Source organism: Pezoporus flaviventris, unplaced genomic scaffold (assembly GCF_033815535.1).
Source record: "Pezoporus flaviventris isolate CSIRO_AGI_PZ_B2104156 unplaced genomic scaffold, CSIRO_AGI_Pfla_v1 ptg000001l, whole genome shotgun sequence".
In the NCBI taxonomy this organism is placed as follows: Eukaryota; Metazoa; Chordata; class Aves; order Psittaciformes; family Psittacidae; genus Pezoporus; species Pezoporus flaviventris.
This window is the reverse complement of record NW_026892549.1, coordinates 34052173-34076922: the sequence shown is the minus strand read 5'-3', so window position 1 is coordinate 34076922 and position 24750 is coordinate 34052173. Positions and strand designations below refer to the sequence as shown.

The 24750-nt window shown below is 44.0% G+C and overlaps 1 protein-coding gene and 2 long non-coding RNA genes across 4 annotated transcripts; 2 read left to right on the top strand and 1 right to left on the bottom strand.

Annotated features, from left to right (window-relative positions):
* Positions 1 to 1962: 1962 nt before the first annotated feature.
* On the bottom strand, positions 1963 to 24672 carry LOC133268148 (dual specificity protein phosphatase 13B-like). Of its 2 annotated transcripts, XM_061451046.1 has the most exons (5): positions 24195 to 24672; positions 21281 to 21480; positions 5280 to 5484; positions 3942 to 4162; positions 1963 to 2837 (listed from the first exon to the last, which is right to left on the bottom strand). In XM_061451046.1, exons 3-5 carry the CDS (start codon positions 5435 to 5437, stop codon positions 2611 to 2613), a joined length of 606 nt encoding a protein of 201 aa, XP_061307030.1. In that variant the 5' UTR covers positions 5438 to 5484; positions 21281 to 21480; positions 24195 to 24672; the 3' UTR covers positions 1963 to 2610. The 2 variants fall into 2 exon arrangements, with proteins under 2 accessions (XP_061307030.1, XP_061307034.1); XM_061451050.1 differs by lacking the exons at positions 21281 to 21480; positions 24195 to 24672 and adding an exon at positions 11707 to 11878.
* Positions 2611 to 8352, top strand: LOC133268167 (uncharacterized). The gene is made up of 2 exons (XR_009742962.1): positions 2611 to 2863; positions 6198 to 8352. It is a non-coding gene; the product is annotated as an uncharacterized LOC133268167 (long non-coding RNA).
* Positions 21034 to 24132, top strand: LOC133268175 (uncharacterized). The gene is made up of 2 exons (XR_009742972.1): positions 21034 to 21153; positions 22885 to 24132. It is a non-coding gene; the product is annotated as an uncharacterized LOC133268175 (long non-coding RNA).
* Positions 24673 to 24750: the final 78 nt, after the last annotated feature.

Here is a 24750-nt window from a genome sequence, read left to right as displayed (position 1 = left end):
CCTTGTCAAAAGTCCCTCTCCAGATTTCTCGTAGGCTTCCTGTAGGTATGGGAAGGCTGCTATAAGGTCTCCCTGGATCCTTCTCCAGACTGAACAAAACCAGCTCTCTCAGCCCGTTTTCTCAGGAGAAGTCTTACCACGCCGTATGCATCACTGCGGGGTTGGGGTTACCCCTGGCACCAGGGCGGGGGGGGGGGGGGCAGTTTTACCCTTGACACATGCCGGTGGGGCCGCGGGGGGGCTGGGCTCGATGCCCCCGGCCGGCACAGGGCGCCTGCAGGGTGCCAGGGCGGAAGCACCCCCCGCAACGACTGTTCCGTTTCCCTCGGGTTTATCCGCATTCGGAACAAACGGGGCGATGCGGAGCTGAGGCCCGGTGGCGCTGGGCAGCACCGCACCGCACCGCACGGCTGGTGCTGCGGCCTGGGCGCCGCCCGTGCCGTGCCAACGGCGCCACCTGGCGGCAACATGCGGTGCCGCGGGCTGTGGGGAGGCCGCAGGGCCGCTCCGGGGCTTCAGGGGAGAATAGCGTGTGTCACCTCGCAGCGTGAGGCATTACGCTCTGTGTGTTATTCTGCAGTGTTCACAGTGATTTACCGTCGGAGTAAGATGCAGATTTTCCAACAACCCGTGTTTTAAAACCGCGTTTTTATCGCGTGAAATGTGTTTAATTTGCACGTACTCTCGTACCCACAGCGAGTGCATCTTCAGCGATGCCCTTCACCCTACAGCTGAAAATGCCTGGTGGGCCTCAGTTCTGCTGCTGCTTAAAGGCAACGGGAGCTTTCCTACAGTGAGAAGCACAAGGGAATGGGATAGGGTTCCTGTGCTCAAGGCTGGTTCAGATCCATAGCCCCATCCATCGGTTTTTGTTTCGTTGTTTTTTTCCCCCAGCTTGTTCTGTAAGTTGACATCAGTTTCCTAGAATTAATTGGTAACTGAGACACATATGTTAAGTTTTGATTTGGGTCTCGAGCATACCATTAAGCTGACCATTCCTATTTGCTGTGGTTTTGTTGGCCTTGCAGAGCCACCCTTGGAGCTCATGAGCAGGTTTCCTTATGCATGGAACTAAAGCAAAGAAATGCTCCAGCACTGCTCTCCTGCTGCTCAGGGATGTCCAGTCCATAGGGTTAGTCCAAAGCAAAACCTTCTGAGATGCACCCTTGGGGTGAGGGTTAGGTCTTCAGTGCCACCTGCTCTGCCTTGTGCTCCCGCTCCTATAGCCTGGTCCCTATGGCAGATGTAGATATTGCCAAAAAGCATTATAAAAGTCATCTGTCCTGAAGGTAAAAATTTGCCTTGTACATAGCACTAGGAATGACAAGGAATGTTTTCCCTTGTTGCTGTGCTCTTCTTGACTAGCCAGCTCACACGGTGGGGAGTATTCATGCCTCTGCATTCCTGAATTTGGTACTAGGAATGCAAACAACTGCAATCCCTCAGTTGGCTTTGTGCTGGAGTGTTTGTCCACTGGGAACCAAGAGCCAGATGTGCTTCACATAGTTTCCAGGCAGCACTGATCCATCAGATGACAGTAGCTATTGAGTGCTTTTATGGTGGCCCAGAGACACAAAGATGAAAGCCTGATGCCTGTCAGCACCTCCCTTGCCATTTCTGTGTCCCTTCAGTTTTCACTCGAGTCCCCTCCCAAAAGCAAATGCCGCAGAACACGATGTTGCAATGTTAATGACCTTTATTCTGGGGAAAGAAAATCCCAAGTTTTATAATGTTGGACTGTCAGACAAATCTGGGCTAGATTCAAACTTGTTGTCAAATGCTTTTCTGCACCCCCTCCCACTGCCCATGCAGCTATTTGGAGCCTCAGCCGGGAACCCACCTTCTTTGTCTTTGGATGCATTTTCCACATAACCTCCATCTCCTGGATGATTTTTACCAGGAAAGATGAACAATATTTGAATGGTTTCTCAAAAAAAGGCATTTTCATGGAAGAAGAAAAGAACAAAAAACCCAAAAAAAATCCAAATCCAAACTGATGAACAGTCAAAGGAAAAAGACTATAGGGAGACCTAGAATAATTTCTTAGAGTGGCTTATGTTGTTTCCCAGCTGCTCTGCCTTTAAACAGCCTCTTACCACTAAATCGGGGGCTCCACCAATTGTAAAAGCAAGAACTAAGCAGTACCAGACTCAAGTCTCAAAATACCAACCATCTTAGATATGGGGAGCGAAGGGTTGGAGGGCTTATTCAGAAGAAAACTTCTAAGCATTATCATAGCATAAATAATATGGCATCTTTCACCTCAAATAGCCTAACACTTCATAAAATGATATGAGCTTTACTAGTTGCTGAAACACAGCTATTTCTGAAGTGGAACCTGATATCTTTTTCTTTCTCTTTTTTTTTTTTTTTTTTTTTTTACCAGCAGAGAGCAATGTTTTAAGGTGGAGAGTGAAGGATGCAGTGCACAACCAACCGTAAGTATAGTCTTGGAAGGCTTTGCAAAATGGACAGATCAAGTAAAATCTACTTTCAATAATAACATGCATTCTGGTGTATCATAAACTTTCATCCTCAATTTACAGATGCAATTCATTAAAAAGAAATACAGGAAACTCCAGTAACATTTGTCGTCTCAGCAATGCTCTCTTACAGCTCTTTGGTAGCAGATGCTCTGGTTCCGTTCCTCTCTTCGTTCAGTTTAATGTCCAAGTCCCGGAGCTGGCTGAGGAACCCTGAATTTGGGCAGATGTCTCTGTGAGCACTCACTGTTTTCAGAGCATCCACGATTGTCATGTTTTCATGGATCATTAAGAACGCAAGCACTAAAGATGCTGAGCGGCTCACCCCCATGGCACAATGAACAAACACCTTACCTGCCAAAACAAAAGAGGCAGAGCAGGTGAGTGGTCTTTAGCATTTCTAAAGCGAGGACAAAAAAAACACTAGAAACACCGGAAAACAGCAGTGACAATTAGCGGATACTCAGGGAGGATTAGCATAAAATCATGCCATACATTTTAGGCAATTCGTACTGACCTCATGCATCTAATTTAGGCCTCAGATTAAAATAGCTGGAATTTTCTGTGGAAGGGAGAAGCTTTCTGTGACTAAACTTGTTAGTGCCGTTCTCTGTGGGAAAAAAAAATCTACAACAGTTCTGGCAGAAAATTTTGGCCCAGCCCTGGCCGTGATCACTGACAAGTCCCATAAACTCTGTAGGATAGTCTGCCTGTAAAACCGGGCTCATAATTTACAGTATCTCAGCAGCCCAGTGTGAGCTATAACTGGGGATTTAATAAAGCACTCTAGTGAAAGCAGCAGATCTCGCAGCCAGTCAGAGTCGGAGCAAACTCTGGAACAAATGGAAATTATGATAACTAAGCCATAATCCAAACTCTGCTGACAAAAATTCAGCAGGCTGTGGGTCAGGCTCGTAGTTTTTGACTTAGTTCATTAACTGCTGCTGCTTCTCTAGCTTAATAGACAGCCCGAATAAAGCTCCAATTCTGTGAAGCACTTAAGCATGTGAAGCATTTAAACCAACGCTGAAGTGCCGCTGCTCCCATCTGAGTGCATCAGGAGCAAGAGCAGGGCTGCATTATGTGGGGCCAGGATGAAGACCCTGCCAGGGTGCGAGGTGCATGTGAAGGCACACGGGTCCTGACAGTTCCTGCAGGAATAGGGCAGGAGTGGGAGCACCCACAGTGCCATAACCTCTGCCTTTGCCTCTCACTTCCTCCCATCGTGCTGGGCTTGAGGCAGCCAGCCTTCCCCAGCTCTCCAGGGCCTGGCTATGGCCACCTTCTCTGCAGTGCGTGGCACAGGTGCCCTTCTCCCACCCTGCATGCAGCGGTTCTGCTCGTGTAGTCTTGAACTGTGGGCTGAATATGAGCTTTGCTGACTGCCTGTTACTGCACTGAGATGCCATTTGGCTCGTGTTGAAACTTCCTCCCAAAGCTTCTTTGCCTCCCTCTTACCTCCTGTGGTGTTTAAGGCTTTGCTGATGAAATTGGCAGCATCGTAGAAGAAGATACTTAAATTAAAGGAAGGATCATCAAATGCTTCTATTCCATAGTACTCTATTTGCAGATCTTCGTAATATTTGGCTCCTGTGTTGATGTTATATGGCCCATCTGCTGCATTAAGGATATGAGTAATGTTGAGGCTTTGAAGAGTAGTTTTGCTCCTAGCAGCCCACCTGTTTAAAGACGCGAAGAGCTCATTGGCACCACTCCTAACATCCTGCTAACATAGCATGGTTTAAAGTTAGTGCCTGCTCCCACTAGGGAAGGATACAGGAACTGCATCTTGTTCACGGAGTAGCAGATTTTGAGAAGCCCATAGTGCTTCACACTTGAAAAACATGCTATGGTGGTGTGGAGAGAAGCAAGAGCACGGACTTGCCAGTGGGATACTGTTAAGAAAATGCCTCCCAGCATGTAATTCCTGGGAACATGGCTTAATGTATAAAGTGGTTGAGATTTTCCTGCAAACAGTTGTTTAGCAAGTTCTAATCTCTCTTTCATAGTGTGCATGGGTCACAAGGGTGAGAACAGATGCAGCAGCACCTCATTCCTGGTTCAGAAATGAAGTGGCTGCATCACATCATGTTTACCAGCCAGGTTCTCTCCTCTGCCCAACATGAAATGAGACTAAAGTTATTTCATAAAACTGTGATTCTTAACTAACGAATTCATGAGGAGGAGGAACTGGGAAAAAATGAGCTGATGAGCTATGTAATCTGCAGCAATCCAAATAGAAACAAATGGCAATAAATGGCAGTTGTCGCAAGAATGAGGTATTTGCATGAGAATTCCTGTTTGGTATTTTCAGTTTTACCATCCTTGAAAGAAAGTTTGGGTTTTAACTGGAAAAATCCCTATTATATAATTCCTTTAAGTTCTCCTCCATCTGGCTGCTGATCCTGCTACTCCTATTTAAACGTAAGGGCTACTGTCCTCATCTGCTGTCTTAGAGCACAGTTTCCAGGGTAGATAGATAGTGCATTTCAGACTTTACACCAATGTGAGATGGGTTCTTTAAGACTTTTGTCTAGAATACAAACAATTCTTACCCTGCCAAATCCCCTGCAGTACACAGAATATGGAAAACCCCATTCAGACACACAGTGAGTATGACACCATTTTGTATGTCATGTTTTTCATGACATCCAAACTCCTTCTGTTACCAGTTTTGGAAGCCTCCATAGCAAAAGCATTCCTGCAGACCCAAAAGCTGCTCCCCAATGTACCACACCCCTTCCTCCCTCTCCCAGGGACCAATAATAGTTCAACAATAGGACCATAGGTTCTTACGCATCTCCTAGGTAAACATTCGGCCAGACTTGGTCCACGTGATTATCAGACCCTCCTCTAAACCAAAAGAGCCGCTGGAGGTCTGATAGCGCTGGTGTTTCATAGGAAGTGCTCCCTGCACTGCTCGTGGGAGATGAAGAGTCTCTGGTGTGAAGCATCTGGCTGCTCTCTTGCACGCACTTGGGCTATATCAGAGACAGCTTTTCTGAAATGAATTAAGAGGAGATTTCCATACAGAAATAATATTCCCTAGAAAGCAGTCCTGCCCATTACCCTCCAAATAGCATTACATTATTCTAACTAGTGTGTGTAGCAGGGCCTGCAGGTGTTGCTAAAAGCATCCAGAGAGCAGGCCTGACTCTGTGGTGGGACTACAGGCATGCAATTCATCCCCTGAGAAAGCAGCAGCAGCAGCAGCAGACGATATGATTTAATTTCTTGACAAGTAATGCTGTTGAAAAAGAACATCCTGTGCCACCAAAATGCAGCACTGGCTGTATCTCGTAGGTGCAGGTATTATTTCTGTTACTATAGCGCTGATGAGTGTGTGCAGGAAAGCTCTAATACTTCATGTTGGGGAGTTACCGAAGCATTTGTGCACGCTTGATTCTGATTAGTTAAAACTGGAAGTTTTTGAAAGAATGAACCAATGGACTGACTTATACTTACAAAGCTCCTAGAGCCAAGGTGAAAATCTTATGATGTGTATGTAAGACATATATTCATACAGTGTATATATATATACATATATCAAATGTATGTGCATACAGTTTTCTTTCATTTATGGGGTGTATTTAACACGTATATATGCATACATGTGTGCATATAAATGGATTTTCACGTATATATGCATATCTATATATGTGTCTGCACATATATAAATGGACAAAACTTGAACTAGTTTTTTCTGTCTCTCAGGTGAATACCCCTGAACACTCAGCTATACTGGTATGCTTGCATCTGTCTGTCTCAGTCTCTCCTCTGGGAGCTGTTCTACTTTGTATAAATAATGTGATAGCTGTTTGCCTCCAGAGAGAGGCTGTTTCTCTCATATGAGGGTTATGGTCTTTACCTGGGATGTGAGAAAAAACGCTCTCAATTCTGGGAAATTATAGAGCTGAAAGTTCTGGCTTTGTTGCCCTGTTGAGAATCCGATCTAGGACCCCATACAGCTTTGTTCCCATACAGATCATGCAGTAGAAGATGAGTATCCCTTTTGCAATGTTGTATGTTGGTTTAGATCCAGGAAGCTTGGACTAGTCAGTCCAGCTTAAAGCAGAGCTTCAGTCAAGAGCAAGAGTTCAATGATATCTAAGTGGTCCCTTCCCTGAGACTTTACGAGCATTTCTCATTATCCTGAGTTGCTGTTCTCACCCCCAGAGAATACTGATAAACTTTGTTTGGTTGCTTGTTGGTATTAAGGCTATAATAGAACTCTTCCCAAAGCAAGGTGGCCAGTTTATTCTGACATGGCATCAACTTTCACTGTAGCGCCTGAATGCCTACATCTAGAGTTTGGCTTTATTTTCCCAGCAATTCTAGAAAACAAGTGCAGATGGGACCTTCAGAAGTCATCTAGTCTGACCCCTGCCCAGCAGCAGCAGCTGCCAGATGGATGTTGCTCCAAACATCCAGGTACCTGATTTTGAACAGCATACGTTGATTTGGGGAATAGGCAGAGAGCAAGGGAAAATGTCTTGTTGCTTATGGAAAAAGAAGTAGAGATGATGCAAGGCATATTACTGAACACACCATATATATTTCTGTGACCTCAGCCTAAATTTGCTTCCTCTGCCCCCTTTTCCCTCCTCCTCCCCAGGAATGTTAAGAGCACTTACAGCTTTTTGTATGTTCCAGTAAAAAGGAAGTCTCCCTAGGGTAACTACTTAATAAGGAAAATATGAAAAGCACAATAAAAATGATGGGAGAGATGGAAAAAACCTGACTGGTTTTACTTTTAATGATGAAGGAAAAGAACAGCAGGGAAGTATAGAGCACTATATAGGTAAAAGCCTACAAATTTTTCAGGGCACATAACACCAAAAGCTTTGGTAAAAGAGTATGTTGTGCAATCCCAGCACAGATTAGCATGAAGAGCAGCACAGGAAAAGGTACTGTGCCTTGCCCTACAAGTTTTACTGCCTTGCAGCAGAAGTCATGCACTGTGCTCAAGAGCTACTGCCAGCATTGTCATGATGACCTGTTTGTACTTTCACCGACACAGAACATTAAGCTGAAGCAGAAAAAGGAAACCAAGAAAAAGATAATAAATACAGCTTCTACATCAGGAGATTCATAAGATCACAGGCTCATTTTCAAGCAGTGTGGTTGACTCTCAATTGCTGCAGATGTTTAAAGGCTGAGGTTGTGCAGGTAAGCAGACGGATATTAAACTTGCAGTTCTCCTAGCCCCCGCTTCTTTAAACTTCTGTTGCAGCCTGTCAGCTAGTTACAGTAATGGAGATGATTAGCAGAGAGAGGGAAAGGGATGTTTGGCAGAGAGAATTACATTGCGAAGCCTTTTGTTCGAGACCCGACTTTGAGGAGGTTCTCCAAGAATTGAGTCGTTCTGGTGCCGGTGAAACTTAGCAGGCAACTCCAGCCTTTGTAGCCAGGGAGGTGTTTTGCAACAGAGCTCCCTTTCATTCAGCAGTCCTCTTTCCAAAAAGTGTGTCAACATCATTCGCTTCACATGACTAATGCCAGACAAGTGAGCTCCTCATGTCAACACCAAGAAGCATAGCTCCTCCCAAGCACACCGCTCAGTCCTGCGTTGCACTGGCTTTGAAATTGAATTGCTCTGCCGGGCCTTTGGGGTAAGCTTGGAAATAGCTATACCAGATGATTGAACTAATGAGGAAAGTAATATGAATTTTTTAATTGAAGGCCAGGGACTTTGCTAGAAGTGTCGTCCCCCCTGCCTTCCACTGTAAGATACTGCAAAGCTAGCAGAAGTGCTGCCACTGATTACATTTCTCTAAGCTTCTCCCTCCGGGTGGCTCCCAGAAGCTGCTCTAGTTGGAAAGAGCCAGTGACTGCAGGAGGGCAGGAGCCTCTGTAACTGGGTGGGGGGGTGGGGAGTGGGGGGAATTATTCTATATTACAAGGTCAATAATGTTTCTGCAGAGAACTAAGCCATGCAAGTTGAATAGGATTACTTTTATTTTAAACTGTAGCCTGGAAGTACCTAAAGACCATCTCATTAGATTGTTTCTTTCCATCTTTCCTTTTTTTTTCTTTTTTTTCTGGTTAAAAACAAAACAACAGGAAACAAAACAATAAAATAAAGCCTTCTACCTATAGTAGGCATTTGAGACTGGATAGGGATTTTAAGGGCAATCCAGATGTATTAATCTCTTTGCTTCCCTGGGAGAATACAAGGTAGCACAAGCTCTAAAACAGCTCTGTCATTACACATCAGTTTCCAAACTGCACCCCAAATGGGCAGGGCCTGCTCAGCCTCCTGTCTGAGGTGTGGAGCCTGAGTCACAGGGGCTTGAATTTCCCTGGTGGGCATGAGAGCCAGGCTGGAGGCACAGGCAACTGTGGTGCTGGCATTGCTGAGCAGCAGGAGCATGTAGGGCTGTGGGTGAGTCCGCACCCTTGTTTGCATGCAGCTGTGCCATTCTGGGACCTCACCTACAATATCCTAGTTAAGCTTTGTATCTTCTGATTATTACCCACCACTTGAATGCTACAGTCTGCAAGGCTTTTTTTTCCTACACTGGAAACAATTGCTGTTTTCTACTGAATATTTTTCTGGCGAAGAAAAGAAGCAACCACACAATCCCAACTGACTTCAACTGGCTAAAGCATTTAACAGATTTGTGTTGCATTTGCAGATTCCAGTGAAAAAAACTCAGCAAAGTTCTGTGAAAAAAGCAAACACTCCAGTATTGTAGGTTTGAAAATAGTTCAATAAAAATGACCATTTCTGGTTTTCTAGTCAAAGTTACTTCTGTTTTGGAATTTTACTTCAGCATTGTGTAAAATCTATTAAAATATTAAAACAAGATAAAGTGGCTTGTTCCTGGTTGAGAAAAACAGGTTTTGTTTAACTGAAAATGAACACAAACTAACTGAGCAGCCACCTAAGTTTAACTTCTGTATCAGGTGCAAAGCCTCTCACCATTTTGCTGTGCTTGTTACCTTGTCAGCTGAAGACTGAACTGGGCTATAGAGAGGTTAATGACTGTCTGAAGAGGAGACAGTGGCAGGGCATTAGTTAGGCCCCAAGTCATCTTTCCTCTATCCCTTTTCCTAGCTGGCACAGCTCTCCTTGTGATTCTAATGATAGCTTGGATAGGGACAGGCATCTTTCAATAACAAGGTCTTACATGAGATTATTGATAGCCTTGGGCACAGCAGGGTGCTAATTTTGGCTGGACCTGTGGTTACTACAATAACACAGACAGCAGCTAACAATAACATGATACAGAAAGCTCCTGCAGTCAGACACCCTAAATTTCCCGAATCAAAACCTGACAAACTAAATGGTTCAAAACAGCAAAGCATGAGATCAAAATATAATTAATGTGGAAAAATAAAGAAAGAAAAAAGTAGCAGCCGCCTCTCGATGCATTTGAAATTGCTATCTACTCTGTTTTTCTTCTCTTTTCTCTCAGCAAGCATCTCTGCATTTATCTTCTACACTCCTTGCTCTTTTCTCCCAGGTAGTGCTTAACACTATGCCTCTTTGTCCTCCTGATGGAAAAATCCAGATGGAAAGAAGTGTGGTTCACAGGGAAATGATATGTAAGTGGAATTAATCTTTCAGATACTGTAATGTGAAATCTGATCTTTCTTTTTATTAAGAAGACCCAATCCATGTCTCTACATTTTGGTCAGAATTCAATGCTAAGAGAACCCAGGAGTCTCCTGAGGTAGAGCTGAAAGCCTCATGTGCAGAAACAGGCACATTTAAAAGCAATAGCAAAGTTAAAACAGCCAGATGGGAACCTAGCAGGCAACTGAGAGGGGAACTCTCTGTTTTCCTTGCAAGCCTACAGGGGCTTGTTTGCAGGAATTAGAATCTCTCACCAGCAGTTCACTGCAGCTCTAATACCAAGTGGTATTGAAAATGAGAAGCAGGTTATGGCTGATGGTTTAAATGAGGCACCTATGGGAATTCAGAAATGAGATCCTGGACTTGTCTCAGTGTAGACTGTGAACATGGCAGAGCAATATTGCTTTCTTGGCTGACTGCATCATATATTATGGCCTTTTATTTTGCCCACACTCAAACAGCAGGGAACAGTAGAAGTTCATTGCTCCTGCTTGCTGTTTAAACCCTGATCTGCCTCACCAGAGGCAGAGCCCCTGAATAATGGAAAGCAGAATCAGTCCCTCGGCCTCAGTGCGGGTGCATGTTCAATGCAGCACTGTATTAATGCCATTGCCATTATTCTAGAGTGAAGAGAAAAGCAGAATGTACAATTAAAGCTCTGTTTGGTTCGGGTTTTAAGAGAATTTACTACCCGGGAAAGATGCCAGATCGAGGGCTCTGCAAAACACAGCCCTCTCTTTAACCGCAATGTCGAGGAGGAGCGGGAGCAGCCCTGCACGCCTCCTCTGTGGCTACCCCCTCAGCTCAGCTCGCAGATGCCCCTTGCCCTATGCTGGCAGCCGTGTTTTACTGGGTGAGAGAAAATCTGAGTCCTCACACCTCTTCACTGCTTGGTCTCCCTCCTGACACCTCTCTTCACATCCGGCCTTGTACATTTACGATGGGGCCCTCTGACTCCTCCAAACTGAGCTGCAAGGTACCAACTTCTGCTTGCAAGGAGCCTGAGCTGGGCTGGAGAGCTAAAGAATCCTTCCACCGTGAGCTCTACAATCCCTACGCAGGGCTGCCCGTGGAGCTGGAGGAGCTGCTGCAGGGCAGAGGCAGCCTGCTGCTGCCCCACGGGAGCTGCATGCATCTAGGGATGGCAGGAACATGAGAGGCTGTTCCAGGAATGGAAGCAGTCAGAGGGCAGGGCAGGTGAGGGTGACCAGCCTCAGCCGGGGGTTCAGGTAGCCGGGAGAGCCGGTGATGGTGAGGCAGGTCCCAGGTGGGGGGAGAAGATGTTATTGCAGCTCATGGGAGTGCTCCCGGAGAGCCTTTCCTTTCCTTTCCTTTGCAATGTAATGGATCTGCACATATTTTCCCAAGACCCTATCTTTCTAATGGAAGAGAACCTCTGTGCTGCCTCCAGCCCCCGACTCCCCCCCTACCTCCCCAACCCTCAAACTGCCCCATTTAAGAGCCACAAAGCTTAGCCACAGGGCTCAGGGCTAAAGCTGCAGGAAAGCATGCTTGAAAAATGGGGGCAGTGGGTGGAAAACTGGGAAGTCCTGCGTGCAGTGACAGGCCATGGCTGTAGCAGGGCGACAGCTTTTACATCTGCAGCTTTCAGATTCAAAGGAGATAGAAAAAAAGTATTACCTTAGCAGCTGGTATTTCTGAGCTATTCAATGCACCATCCCCAGCAAGACAGCGCTGCCCTCCACAGGCTCCTACCATGATTTCCGACTCGTTGGTGAGTATCTGTCAAGCCCAGGATGACGATAATTCCCTTTTGGGGCCCTCTTGTCCAGGGTACCACAGGTAGGAATTACACCCCACACCACCCCCACTTCCCCCTGAAAAAATACTGGTTTTTGTGACACATCTTGACTACACTCATGCTTCTCCCTGAACTAAAAATAGCTGTAGTTCTAAGTTCTGCTGCCAGCAGCCATAACTGTGCTATATGCTATATCAGGAGAGCACAAAATCACCACGCAGCTAACTGCTTCTAATAGTAGAAACTTCACTCTAATCTTATGTAACGCCAGTAATGGAGCAGAGAGGCTGTGACTTGTGAGCAGCTTAGACAGAAAGCTTTCTTGGGCAGCCTGTGCCCTCAGGGCAGATGAGCTCCAGCAAGAGCAAGAAAAACAAAGTGACCTTGATATTGATAACAGTTCAGTGAGTGCTGTCACAGCCAGCGCTCTGCCGAGATTTCATCCGTGTCACAGGCTGTCGATAGGAGTGAGTTATGAGCAGCTCTGATACAAATTATGTCAAAAAGACCAGACTGGGGGGGGGGAGGAAGGGGTGCCTTGCAAGCTTCAGGAAAGACAAACAAGGATGTTAACATATTGCTATTAAAAGAGGCTCCAAAGCACTTGCCATTCTGCAGGCAGTATGGATTTGTGTGACTGTGGATTAAAGAGGTGGGGGTTCTCCTTGATTTACTCCTCAAATTATTTTTGTCTGACTGCTGCTGTCAATACAAAATTGAAAATGCTGTCAAGCTTGTGGGATTTCAGAATATTTGAAGGCACGAGTAACGGGGTTTTGATAATCCTCAGTCTTCGAGCTGTCTGTCTCGAAGTGAACATAAGCAGTGAAGTGCTCTCCTTGCCTTGCCTCGCTTGAAAGGGTACATACGAAAAAGGCACCTCTTTCTGAGGTTGACAAAGCTGTACAAATTCTCTGCAGTGGAATCAAGTGCAAAAAGACTTCAAAATCTGCAGTGGAAGATCTGTTTTGTCACTTAAGTTTTTTTTCCAGCACATCACAGAGATTTCAAGGGACATTCTCAGCTTGGCTGGGGCAGAGTGGACTGGTTTTCCTTTACGCTTTTTTTTTTTTTTTTTTAATTGCTGACTTTAAAATCACAGTTTGTTTTTCAGTTAAGTCGCATTTTAAGTAGGATGATTGTATGTCTCAAAGGAATTGACCAGTGATGAAGTGCATGAGAACAACTGAGAGAAGATACTAAAACCTAGAACTGAGGTTTGCTTTCTATTGCAAACTTTTGGTTATGTTTCTGATGACTATTTGCTCTTATCTTGAATTTGAAGAAATAAAAGTGGGGGTGGTTTTCCTGTTGCTCCTCCCTGGTTTTGGGGTACCAGGTAAACCAGGGAGCTGCTCATCAGGGGATGTGGGTAAAGTGACGTGTGCAGCCACCTCTCCAGGCTGTGATGGATGAGGAGCCAAGGGCAGCTGGGGGGATACTGTTGCTGCACTGTGGAATATCCAGTCCCAAGGTCACTGGGAGAGGCTTGTCCTGCCTTTTGCTAACTGGTGGGAAGTAGTTTCCCCACCAGGCCCTGCTGTGCTGTCACTGCGAGGAGCCGGCAGCACGGTGCTGCCCCACTGCCCAGATACCATGTTGGTGCTCCCTGAGTCTTGCAGTAGGTCAGGCTGGGCAGGAGCAAGGATTGTTACGTGCCAGGAAGTTTTTGGAGGGTCTTTTCACTTTTATGTTATCAGGTTTTATGTTGCTGTTTTTCTGATGCTGTTTCCTGCTGAGGCTTGGTGTGGCTGTAGACTGATGCCAAAGCTGGTAGGGTGGTGGAGGGAGGAAGAGCCTCCAGCAAAGCAGCAGCCTCATGGCTCCCAAGAAGGAGAGGTAACAGGGAGGGATGCAGCCTTGCTGGAGGTTGTGCCTGCTGCAGGAGGTTTATAATAGACAGTTTGAGAACAGGCTGCAAGTGCAACAATCCCTTTTCCCAAAGCAAACCTCAGTGCCTCCAGCTCAGCCCTGGGCAGGCTGTTCTCTGCTTGAGAAAGTTGCTGTAAGCAGGAGTACATTAAGGACTGTGAGCTTCTCAGGTACAATGGTAGTGGGAGCCACCCATGAGCTATAAATAGCATCACCATCCTTTCTCTCCAGTGCCTGGCATCCCAAGCAGTCATTCTTGCTGGTGCTAGTAAAAACGAACAAAGCTTTGGACAGCTTTTATTCATGTTGTCTTTGCAGGCTAGAATTTTGTGGATAGTTTTTCTTATTGGCTCTGAATTTTGAGTCTATTTTAAGTGAAAATATTGTGCTTTCTCCTTTCGGATTTTTTTCTTTTTTTAATTTATAGAATCATCATGTATCATGTTCTTTTTTTTAGCACAACTACGTGGGAAAAGCTATTGTGATAGGAGAGTGGGGATTACAAGTCACTGTTTACAAAGAACTTCTGTGTGATTGCAGGAAAAGGGGGGGGGGGGAATTCCAGGAACAAAAATTTAGCCTTAAATAAATCTTATGTATGTTTTTAACAAAATATTGAAAATGTTTTCTTTTAGTGCTAAGCAAATAATGCAAGGTGTTTTGGCACGATTTGTGATGTTTGTATTGAGACATCAGATAGACAGAAATAGCTGCTGCAGTAGAAGGAAAAGCTTTACATGGCTATCAGTCAGATGAGATCTTCCTGTGGTTTCATAGGAAACAAAAATGTCTTTTGTCAAGAAGCTATAAAGACCTGAGAGCAAAACTGGCAAAAAGGACTCTTCTCAAAATATTTAGGGTGTACTTGATGAAGTCCTGTTATAAAATGATAAAGCCTCACATGTTATCAACTCTCATTTGCTGTTACAGGCATTCAAGAAACAGAACATTTTGTCCTGGGATAACCACTGAACCACTGCTACGAGATCAACAGGTAGAGCTGGAAAATCAGATGAGTTTTTCAGTATGCAAGAAAGGTTATACTTTTACCAATGATATCAACTGATCTTATTATACACTGCCTTTACTGACAACCCCTGCCTGAGACCAGCACAGCAACACTGCTGTTACTGAAAGACGGTGATTTTTCTTGTTGCCAGAAGATGGCAGAAGAAAGCAATCTTGAATGATTTAAAAATAGTGTACTCATGGCTGGCCTTTAAAGGGAGCTGCTACTGATAGGCAAGAAACTGCAGTGGCTGGATGAAAGATAAATGTGAAATGTACTGGATAAATTAAACTGGTATTGACCTGGGTGTATATATCAAATGATGGACACTGTATCGTTTCCCGTGCAGGTTCTCTGTACAAGAAATGCTTGTAACAGTGCTCATTTTTAATCTTCACAGTGCTGTTTGGCCTGGTTTGGGGCTACTTGTCACCTCAGACAGCGTCTCTCCTGCTTGCTCTCCAGGGGCAAGCTGACCCTTCAGCCATACAGGTCTCACAGAGGGGACATTTCCACTGCCAGGACTGAGCTGTGGGGCTCTAAAGGAGGGCTTGGATGGAGAAGTCTATGCTGTTTATGCTCTCTCCCCACCCGCTTTTACTTCAAACACTTTTCTTAAAAGAAATAAACCCTCTGCAAGAATGGAAATTCTTTTGGAAAGTGCATTCAGACTGGGGGGACTTTAAGTTAACCAAAGGCATGACTCCCCCATCTAGCGCAAAGCTCCCCTTGCATCCTCTGAAAGGTGAGAGAAAGCTGAAGAGAACTTGCAAAAGGTCGTGGGGCGCTTATTAACCTTGTTTCCGAACGGCAGCACAGCGCGGTGGCTGGGGGTCCGGGTGGCGGTCTCAGCCGCGCCGCCGCTCCCCACCAGGTGTCTCCGTGCCTCCAGGAAACGGGAGGGAATGCGGCTTCGGCGAGCTTTCTGCACAAGCGCCAGCTTCCTCACCCGTCCTGCAGCCTCCCTTTTCTCTGGCCCCCACAGCCTGCGTCAGCATCCCTGGAGCTGATGGGGGCAAGGTGCTTGATGGGGGCAATTAGGGAGGTTTACACTACGACCAGCCCTTCTGCTCATTCTGCAGTAATTAAAAGCATCATGAGGTTTAGGAAGCAGCCAAGCTATTGAAGTCTAAAAGCTGAAAGATACACAGAGGAAGAATCACTCCACAGTTGTCCTGTTTCTTATGCTGTCTTCCCCTAATCTCTGCTCTGGGCTGATAGAGAATGACTGACTAGCCAGGCCTTCAGGTCTAACCTGTCTTGCCACCTTTTCCACCTTATGCATGAGGTGTTCACAATATCCATAACTAGATATCAGATGAGACAACATGGGCACTAGACATCCAGCATGTGCCTCCCAGGCCAGGAATACATTTATCAGTATGAACCAACATGCGTTTCACAGTGGCAGCAAGGAGGAGAATGACAAGGGATAAAGAGTGAAGAAGAAGAATATTTAAAGTGACTTTCAGCTGTTGTTAATGATGAGGAAAAGCAACTGATGATATAGACACCCATCACCTAGGCAGGAACACTTTTGATCCTTGAGATGATGCTAACACAGGCCCCAGTGCTCTCACACCTTCCCCCTCAGGATTCCAATCCTACTTGGCTTTTTAAGGTACTGTTTCTTATATTGCTGCTTTTGATAAAATGACTTTGTACCCAGCTGGGTTCTGCAATTAGCAGCAGAATCAGCTTCATTTTGTGAAGAAAGAACGGAAGCTCTGCAGCTTCTGACACACCACAAGAACACTGCCAACATCCAGCATCTTTCCTTTGCCCTTTGGCTGCCTACCTCTGAGTTACAGGGTTCCACCTGCTATTCAGAAATAGATTAAGCCTTCCTGAAAATGGGCAAGTTTAACAGAGCACAAGATGGCTCTCAGTCTGCCTCATCCAGGACATACTACCACCTCGGTCCTTTTGCCAGGCTTCCAGCAATGATTCATCTAGATCAAAGGAGTGCCAGGGTATGCTTAATCCTGTTCTGGACATGAGGTGAGTAAGCACATACCCTTTATACCTTGAGGTTTTAGTAGGTATGTGTGTATAGGGCTATAGACACCTGTTCCCTTTCCATGCTTGAAAGCAGAAGCTCCTCTTTCAGCTAATTCTCTTTTTTTTTTTTTTAAGTGAAGACTATAGCAAGAAACTGTTCTGCACAGGTTTATCCGCAAAACAAAGACAAATTCGGAGCTGCACAGGAACTGAAAGTTCTGGGTAAAAGGGATTTTCTATTTCTATTCTACTGGGTGAGGTGTATATACGTGAGGGAACAGTGTGCAGGTCAGCTCAGAAAGGAGGATGTTCCTACACAGGTGATATGTCATGGTTGTGGTGCTGGGTCAGGGCTCGAGGGTTCTGCACTGAACTCTGCTCTTCTGCTGCTTGCTCTTGACCATTGCTGCAAGTAATGGCTGAGATTGAGTAGGTTGGTCCTAACCCAAAAGGTCAAATCTGGTCTGAAATGCCCAGAGCTATGTCAGCTCAGTTGGGCTCCTTTTTTATTACTGCGACTGTCAGATACAGGAAGAGGGTTATTGATTTGCTGACTATTGGAACAGAAAAACATGCGGTAGAGCTGAGGTGCTGTCTTATCCTGACTGACTGTATGTCCGTCCCAGGTTTTTTATCCATGGTGACAGAAGACAGTGCTAGGATCTGTTGATCATGCCTGTCCCATTTTTTTCCTTCCTAGGATCATAAACAATTGTGATTACCAAGTAACTCCATTTCATCCGTTAGCTTAGGCATCCTGTTGATGAGTCAGAAACTGGCTGATGACAGGCAAGACCTCTCTGGTAAAAAAATTCAAACTCCCTCTGCTAGCAGAGGTGCTGGCATGGTGATGAGGCTCTCATTTGCACACGCACAGCCTGCCTTCTGCCTGGTTACATCTCTTCCATGTAGGATGCTGCATCTTGACTTTACAGCTCCTCTACATAGCTACACATCACTTTCACAGCGGGATCTATTAGCATCATCAGCCCCCCTTGAAGAGATCTGAAAGCATGCCACCTTTTGGCACAGGAAGGCAACCTGCTACCCCCAGAGGAAATAAAGACAAAATCCTGGCCAAAGAGGGAACCAAGAGAACAGAGCTAGGGTTATGACTTCCTAAATTTGTATCAGCAGTCTGTATTTGATGTCTGGATAATAATAAGGGGACCAGTCTCTTACAGAAACCGAGGGCAGGTTAAGCAACACAGAGAAAAAACAGTGGTTTTCCTGAGCTGCAGGACAGAGGATGTGCAGGGTGTCACTATTCTCCACTTACAACCCCTGTGGCTGAGGATTTCATGCAATGTCTCTTCCTAAGCCCTTCAATCTGAGCTTTAAGTATGTTCAATATAGCTGCATTTCTTTTTTATTTCTGAAGAGAATGACTTTCCCTTTGTACTGTTTACATTTTGTCACGCTATGTTGGTTCACTCACCGTTTTCCTGAGTTTGGTAAAGAAGCTGTCTGTGAAAACAAGACCAGAAAAAAAGGAAAATTATGAAAAACTTTTTATATATATATATATATATAAACATGGGGGAGAGATTTTTCAAAGGCAGAAAGCAGAGTCTATCAGGTTATGCACCTAAGTACTGTTCATGCCCTTGAAAAAAATCGTACAGTGTTTAATTGGTCTGTGCAAATCCATTGCCAGAAGAGGTAATTGACCATTTTTATAGAGGGATTAGTAACAAAACCACTCCAGGCTATTGTTTTAGAAATTAAAAAAGAATTAGGAATTATGGAAAGAATATGTTTCAGGGCATCAGCCAGTATCTCCTAAAACTATACAAATTCACTTGGTGCTAACAACAGCAGACAACAATGAAATGAGTTGTATGTGAAGAACTGAGATCTCGAACATTATATTATGCAGAAGGTAAAGATCTGTATGAGATAAGTAACAGCTCAATGTGTTATCAAGGGTGCACTTCGATTTTGATGAATGTTAAAAGAACCTTTAGCCTTGAAAATAAAGAGGATAATTTCTCTCCAGGCAATGGTTGCTCATGAAAGTCATAAAATAAGAGCACTGGAGCCCTAATTTTATAGTGCTTTTTAAATGGTTTTCAAATGGTCCAGCTGCTTTGTGCCACAATAACACAAGGCAAAGATATTTACGCCAGCGATAACAAGCATGCATCAGCCTGCCTGAGCTGCTCTCCACAGGCAGCCTGCATTAGGCGAAACACACATGGAAAGCTGGTACTTGCCAATGTAGATTGATCACAATTACACTGTGGCTAGAGCGATCCTGGGAAACTGCTTTTTCCACCAGACAACTTGATTGTTTTTCTTGTCTATGTCTCGCCTGCAAAGCATGAGATGTACGTGGCCAGCGATGCTGGTTCTATTTTGACACTTGAGAGCCTGCCAGCTCTGTGTGCCTCTTCGGCCATACCGTCCTTGGCAGGCTTCTCTTTTCGGAAATAGGAGGGCAAATTCAGCCCTGGGTTCCACCACTGGTTTTGGTGGGAGTTTCCCCGAGGATTAATTTGCCCCCAGTGTTGGTGTTCTGCTGTTGCACTGTGTTGTCTTGTATGGAAATGTATGCATGCGGCAAATGAGCTCTGGGCAAATGCTACATAGTTCTGCTGAGATGCTGGAATTGCCACCAGCAACTTTCCCCAGGTATTTACCTCTGCATGTCTAGGACTTCAGTCTAAAACTACAATTGGTTTACAGCTCTAAGATGACCTGCTCTGAGAACTACCCCAGGGTCATGGAATCATAGAATAGTTAGGGTTGGAAAAGACCTTAAGATCACCTAGTTCTGACCCCTCTGCCATGGAGTTGTCTAGCTTAACTTGCCAATTTGGGCAGTCATTTCAAAAGCCTGAGTAGTATTTTATCTTTGCAATCCCCTTTCCTCTGTGAGACAGTCAGTAGACAGGGTACTGGGAGAAACCTGTCTTCTGAGGAAGCAGAGTAGGGTTGAAAGACCAGTTCCTTTACGAAATATCTCTGTCAATTTAAGAAATTCTGTGTTCATTAGTGCAAAAGACAGATCAATATTTGTGTAAAAAAATTTTGATGGGAATGGAGAATTCTGAGCATGAAATGAAGGCTCATTTATGGCTGAAAATTTATTACATTTGCCGTAAATCTCAGGTTTATAAAACTAGACAGAGCTGGGCAGAGGGCATAGTAGGAAGAAGCCACCTCTGGGAAGTCCCTGGCCAGTGAGCATCTATTGTCACCAGGGTGGGAAAATTCTGTCCCACATATGGGTGACTTCTTGTACATGCTGGACTATGACATTTTTTTCCCTTTTCATTTGCTGATCCCAATACAGCAAAACAGGTTAGCATCTTTTTATGGCAAGGGATATCTTTAAGACCTTTAACTTTAAACAGGGGACTGTTTTCTTCTGGTGTTGAGTTCTAAGTGTTTTATTGAGCAGAATGGACAACAAACTGGGAATGTATCCTAGAGGAGTATCTAGCACTTTTGTTGCCTTCATTAACCAAATGACTGAGGAGAGACTGGAACATATGGAATTTAGAAACCTTCTAGCCCCTAAACAGAGAGGAAAGTTAGGTTTGATGCCAAAGCTTTAGGTCATGTTCCTTTCACCTTTATCTCATATTCAGATTGTCTGTCTGATGTTCCTTCCTGTTTCTTTGATCTTTTTTTATGTCATAAGAGTTTAGAGCTTACATAGGTGTACACTGTATCTAAGTTCGATACGTAAATCCTGCAGCTTGATAAAATTGCTCGCTACTGGAGAACTCTTGGGATAGCATTGCCTAGAGGAAAGTAACAGAAGATCATAAGGTAAGCCAGCAAAAGGGAAGCAGATCTGCTTCTTCTAAGAATACAATGGACAAAGATATCCCCTTCAAAATAGAAATAAATACACGTAGTGCTGTTCCAGGCTGCATGGAATAATGCCACGGTCATAGACTGCAAAGCTCATACTCCTGCCTCATTCACATCTCATCTCATCTCATCTCTGAGAGATGCAATTTACAGCAGCTGAGATAAAGCAGCCTCCAGGGTATTACATTCATCCTTCCATAAATCAAGAACCACTTCTTGTTACTAGAGATCCAAGTCCGGAAAGAGTGTAAAACACATGCCATTAGGCTTTTTAAATGGCCAATTGGCATGTCTCTATGATAGCTCTTTGCAGCTTTTGGCTGTTTCTCAAACCTGAAAGGAACAATTCTTGTGTTGTGTATGCTGATGAATCAATACTGAAAAACTTAAGAAATCAGTGGTTTCTGGCTGAGAACTCAGAATTTTCTCTGCATTCTCTATAATACAACATCATTCCCTTTTATAATTGCCTTTTTTTTTTTTCTTTTCTCCTGCTACAGAAATACACTCTGATGATTCCCAGTAAACCACTGTGATCCTTGCCACTGATTTGGACATTGGCTGCTCCTAATCTTTCAGGATCCTGCTGTCCTACCACCTGCCAACAAAGACAATGTCTGTAAGTGGATAATTAGGCTTACCCATGTGGTTGAGTGAGGTTTAGTTAATGCTGCTTAAGTGATTTGTGATCGCTTAATGAAAGTGCTGCATAAGAGCAGTGGTTTACCACCAGGAGAGAGACTCACCATTTGGCCTTGGGAATGCGCTCAGAGGCAGTACAGAAACGTGCACCAAGGTGAAAGCCGATCAAGTTCTCTGCAGGTATTCCATCATAATGCATTTCCTGGCCGTGAAATGTTTGATCTCATTTGCTTCCCTACATGCAGCATCCAATGCATGGGTGACACCAAGCCTCTTCAGGACTTTCTTGTTATGGGCTATGGAGCTGTGGAGAATCATATGTGAAAACTCACAAGAGAAAGCAATTCAAGGTGCCTTGTTATCTTGCAATGTATTCCTATCTCTAGAGTCCAGCATCCACCATGTTTTGAGACATGTTGTGTAAGAAAGAGTAAGGTAGTAAAAGAAAAGTAAAAGGTCGTGATTGCTGAATATATGCAAAATATATGTGGAAACGCAGGATTCCAAGTTATTTCACTTATGTAAAGACAGTTTCCTGCCTATAATTTCCTAATTTTTTTTAACAAGTGTTACAGGCTCCAGCTGACTATAAAGTTATTGTGAATTATTGGCCCAAACACCTTACGGAAATTCAGTTCATGAAGTAGCTCAGGTCCTCCTACAACTGGACTTGAAATATGCATGTTGAAAGAACACGCCCAGGTTTTAGCATAGCCTGTAACCATTTTGCTTCAGCCTGTAATAGTATTCTTTGATTCTTTTGTGCAGTTTCTTTGAGCGGTATTAGCCTTGCTAATCTGGCTAAACTCCAGTTGATAAACCTGCCTGCGTAAGATCAGCATGAAGTTTGATTTCTGCAGGATATTTTAAATCTTTTTCCCTTAGATGCTTATCTATCACTTTAAAAAAATTTTACTTTTCAAACCCAAAGGGTTTAATTAATTAGTTAATTAAAGGCCTTGGCCTTTTGTATCAGCAATAGCTGATAGACAGACAAATATTTAATAATTGGTTTGTTCACAACTTCAAAGTCCTCCAGGATGAAACACATGAAATTCATCATGTAAAGTCAGCCGTTCATACTTTATTTTACAAGAGATATTTAACTTCTTTAAAGAAAGCTGACCATTAAATTTCTGATAAAGTCATGAGGAGAAATATTTCTTATAAAATACAGCATTAATTCTAGATTGAACTTTGATTTCCAGGTAGCTCCATATAAACTGCACTTAACTGGTTCCACAAAAACAAGCAGTGACAATTTACCCTACTGCTTCGGGTTATTTTAGCTCTGGCACAAGTCCTGATGTTGGCATAGGTTTGCTCAGGAGCAGAGGCTTCCTCTGTTTATTGACTTCACTGAGTATTGGGTTGGGCTCTAAATGCAAATACCCTATTTATTCCGCGTTTCTCCCTCAGGAAGATCCCATGAAACCTTATTCTCAGGTGCTGTTCTGATTTGTCTTATTGATGTTGGCAAAGAAAATTCTATCTATAGCACTTGATAAACTTCCAGTTTCACTGATTGCAGTCTGTAACTCGTTGTACTTAAGCTCAATATTAGCAATCAGCTGTTGCATTAGCAAACAAGCCTGTTTACAATTTTATTCTTGTGAGCTGAATGTTCTTGAAGTTCGTCTTTTCGTTACTACATGTACACACTGTCTTATCTGTACATTTTTCCCCACCATTTTTTTTTTTCCCCAAGAGACAGAATGATATTGAGAATAAACATCCAAGAACGCTTTGGAACATATATACCCACAGGGATTAAATGGAGGTCTTAAAACTGCACTTGGAAGAATGTCTACAGTCAAATGATGGTGTTAAGACAATACAATTTCAGTGATCTTTATAGTCTTAAATCTTTGCTTTTACTACCTGTTGGGCTCAATCCTGCAAATCCTTATTTCTGCAAATGGTTCTACTACAGTAAAAAAGTCAATTTCCAAGTATAGTTACGAGTTTCCTTTAACTGGAAAGGCGAAGGTTGGTTCCCACTCCCATCACCAAGGCAGTTCACTGAAGTATTGCATGTTGCTGGCTTCTGCCTTTCCACATCCAGGCCAGGCCAACACAACTGTGTTTCTGGGTGCCCACCAGTACCTACCAGTGGGCAGCCACCCACCTGCTGTGCACATGGCTCATCTGCAGGGTGTCACATTCCTGATTAGAAACACAGATTAGGAAGCAGGCTGTAATTTCTAAAACCAAGTTTTGTAAATGGAGATTATTTCCCTGTCATCTACCTCATTTTTAGGCTTGGTTTTTTCATAGCTAAAATAATGACCAATTAGCTTGTAATGTCTAATTGGCCAAAGGATCGTTAGTTCCTCCTGCTTCTCTCATATAGGAATTACTGATTATTGATATTTCAACAAGTTTGCAACCTGCTGGTGGTGGAAAGAACTCATTTTGGCATAACATTTGGTACTAGGCATGTTGAGTGCAGGTGACTGCATGCTTTCTCCATGCTCCAGAGCAAAACAACCATCCGCACAAGTACAAGAAATAAACAGTGAAGTTGGCTGTCGTTCAGCAGACAGCATATATTCAGGAGAATAACCATACATTTTTTTGTCATCAATTTCAACTGCAAATCAAGTTGTCATACAAACAGCAAAAAGTAGAATGCTTTTTTTCTGTGAAAAATTCTATTCTAGTTAAAATTAAACTCAAAAAGTTAGACCCAATCATAGTTCAATTTTAAGTCTACTCAGGATCATGAGTCTGCCTTGTGCTTTATATGGTAAATGTTGCAGCATTTATAAAATCTGTATGTTGAATAATTATAATGCAAAGCAATAAAGAGAGTCTTAGTCTCTTTTTAATTAATTTTATTCTCTTCTGTAGGTTATTTTTTTAATAATCTTTTTACTTTCTTCTATGATAATTGTAAGCCTATTTTAAGGCAACGAAGTCTAACAAGCTAACTAAATAAAGTATTTGGACAGCATATGTTAACCAGTACTGTATTCCCCAGCCCTTCAGAGCAGCACAGCCTCAGATAACACTTACATATTGCCTATGTAGAGATTAGGCCATTCTTCACCCATGTGATTTAACTCCACATCGCAGCTGTCCAAAATATCTGGCAGTTCCTGGGCAGAAGGAGCACCAGGCTTAGAGCATTCCTGGGCTGACAAGGTCTGACTGTCTTCAGGCACTGACCCCTTTGGTGGCCACACACAGATTTAGGCAGGGGGGATCCTGCTGGGTGCCGCTGCTGCAGAATCCACAGGGGATATTTTTTGCTGAAGCATGCTCTTTGCTGCTGCTTGACGTTCCCAAGCAGGTGGCTGTCTCTAAATACAGCTCGCGCCTTGACGCCTCCCCGGATTAGCTCAGCGCCTCATCCCTGATGCAATGGGGAACAGCCACGAAAATGAAGATTCTCTACGAAGCGAATCTCACACAAAACCCCTGCTACTGCCCTCCCCACGTAAGCTATATTGGTGTGCCTGCCAGCATAGAGCTTTCCCTGTGAAAGAAATGTCGGTCAACGCAACTGAGATGCAGTCCCAAATGTCTCATGTGACCCAGTTCTAATAATAAGCTACCGGGAAAGAGGGGA

Bases quoted from the DNA above. Each gene is read 5' to 3' on its own strand.
- LOC133268148 (XM_061451046.1), bottom strand. From the start codon at position 5,437: ATGCTTCACACCAGAGACTCTTCATCTCCCACGAGCAGTGCAGGGAGC. The intron at 4,163-5,279 runs GTAAGAACCTAT...GTCTTTAAACAG, and splicing joins AATGTTTACCTAGGAGATGC to GTGGGCTGCTAGGAGCAAAA. The intron at 2,838-3,941 runs GTAAGAGGGAGG...TTGTTTTGGCAG, and splicing joins AGCCTTAAACACCACAGGAG to GTAAGGTGTTTGTTCATTGT.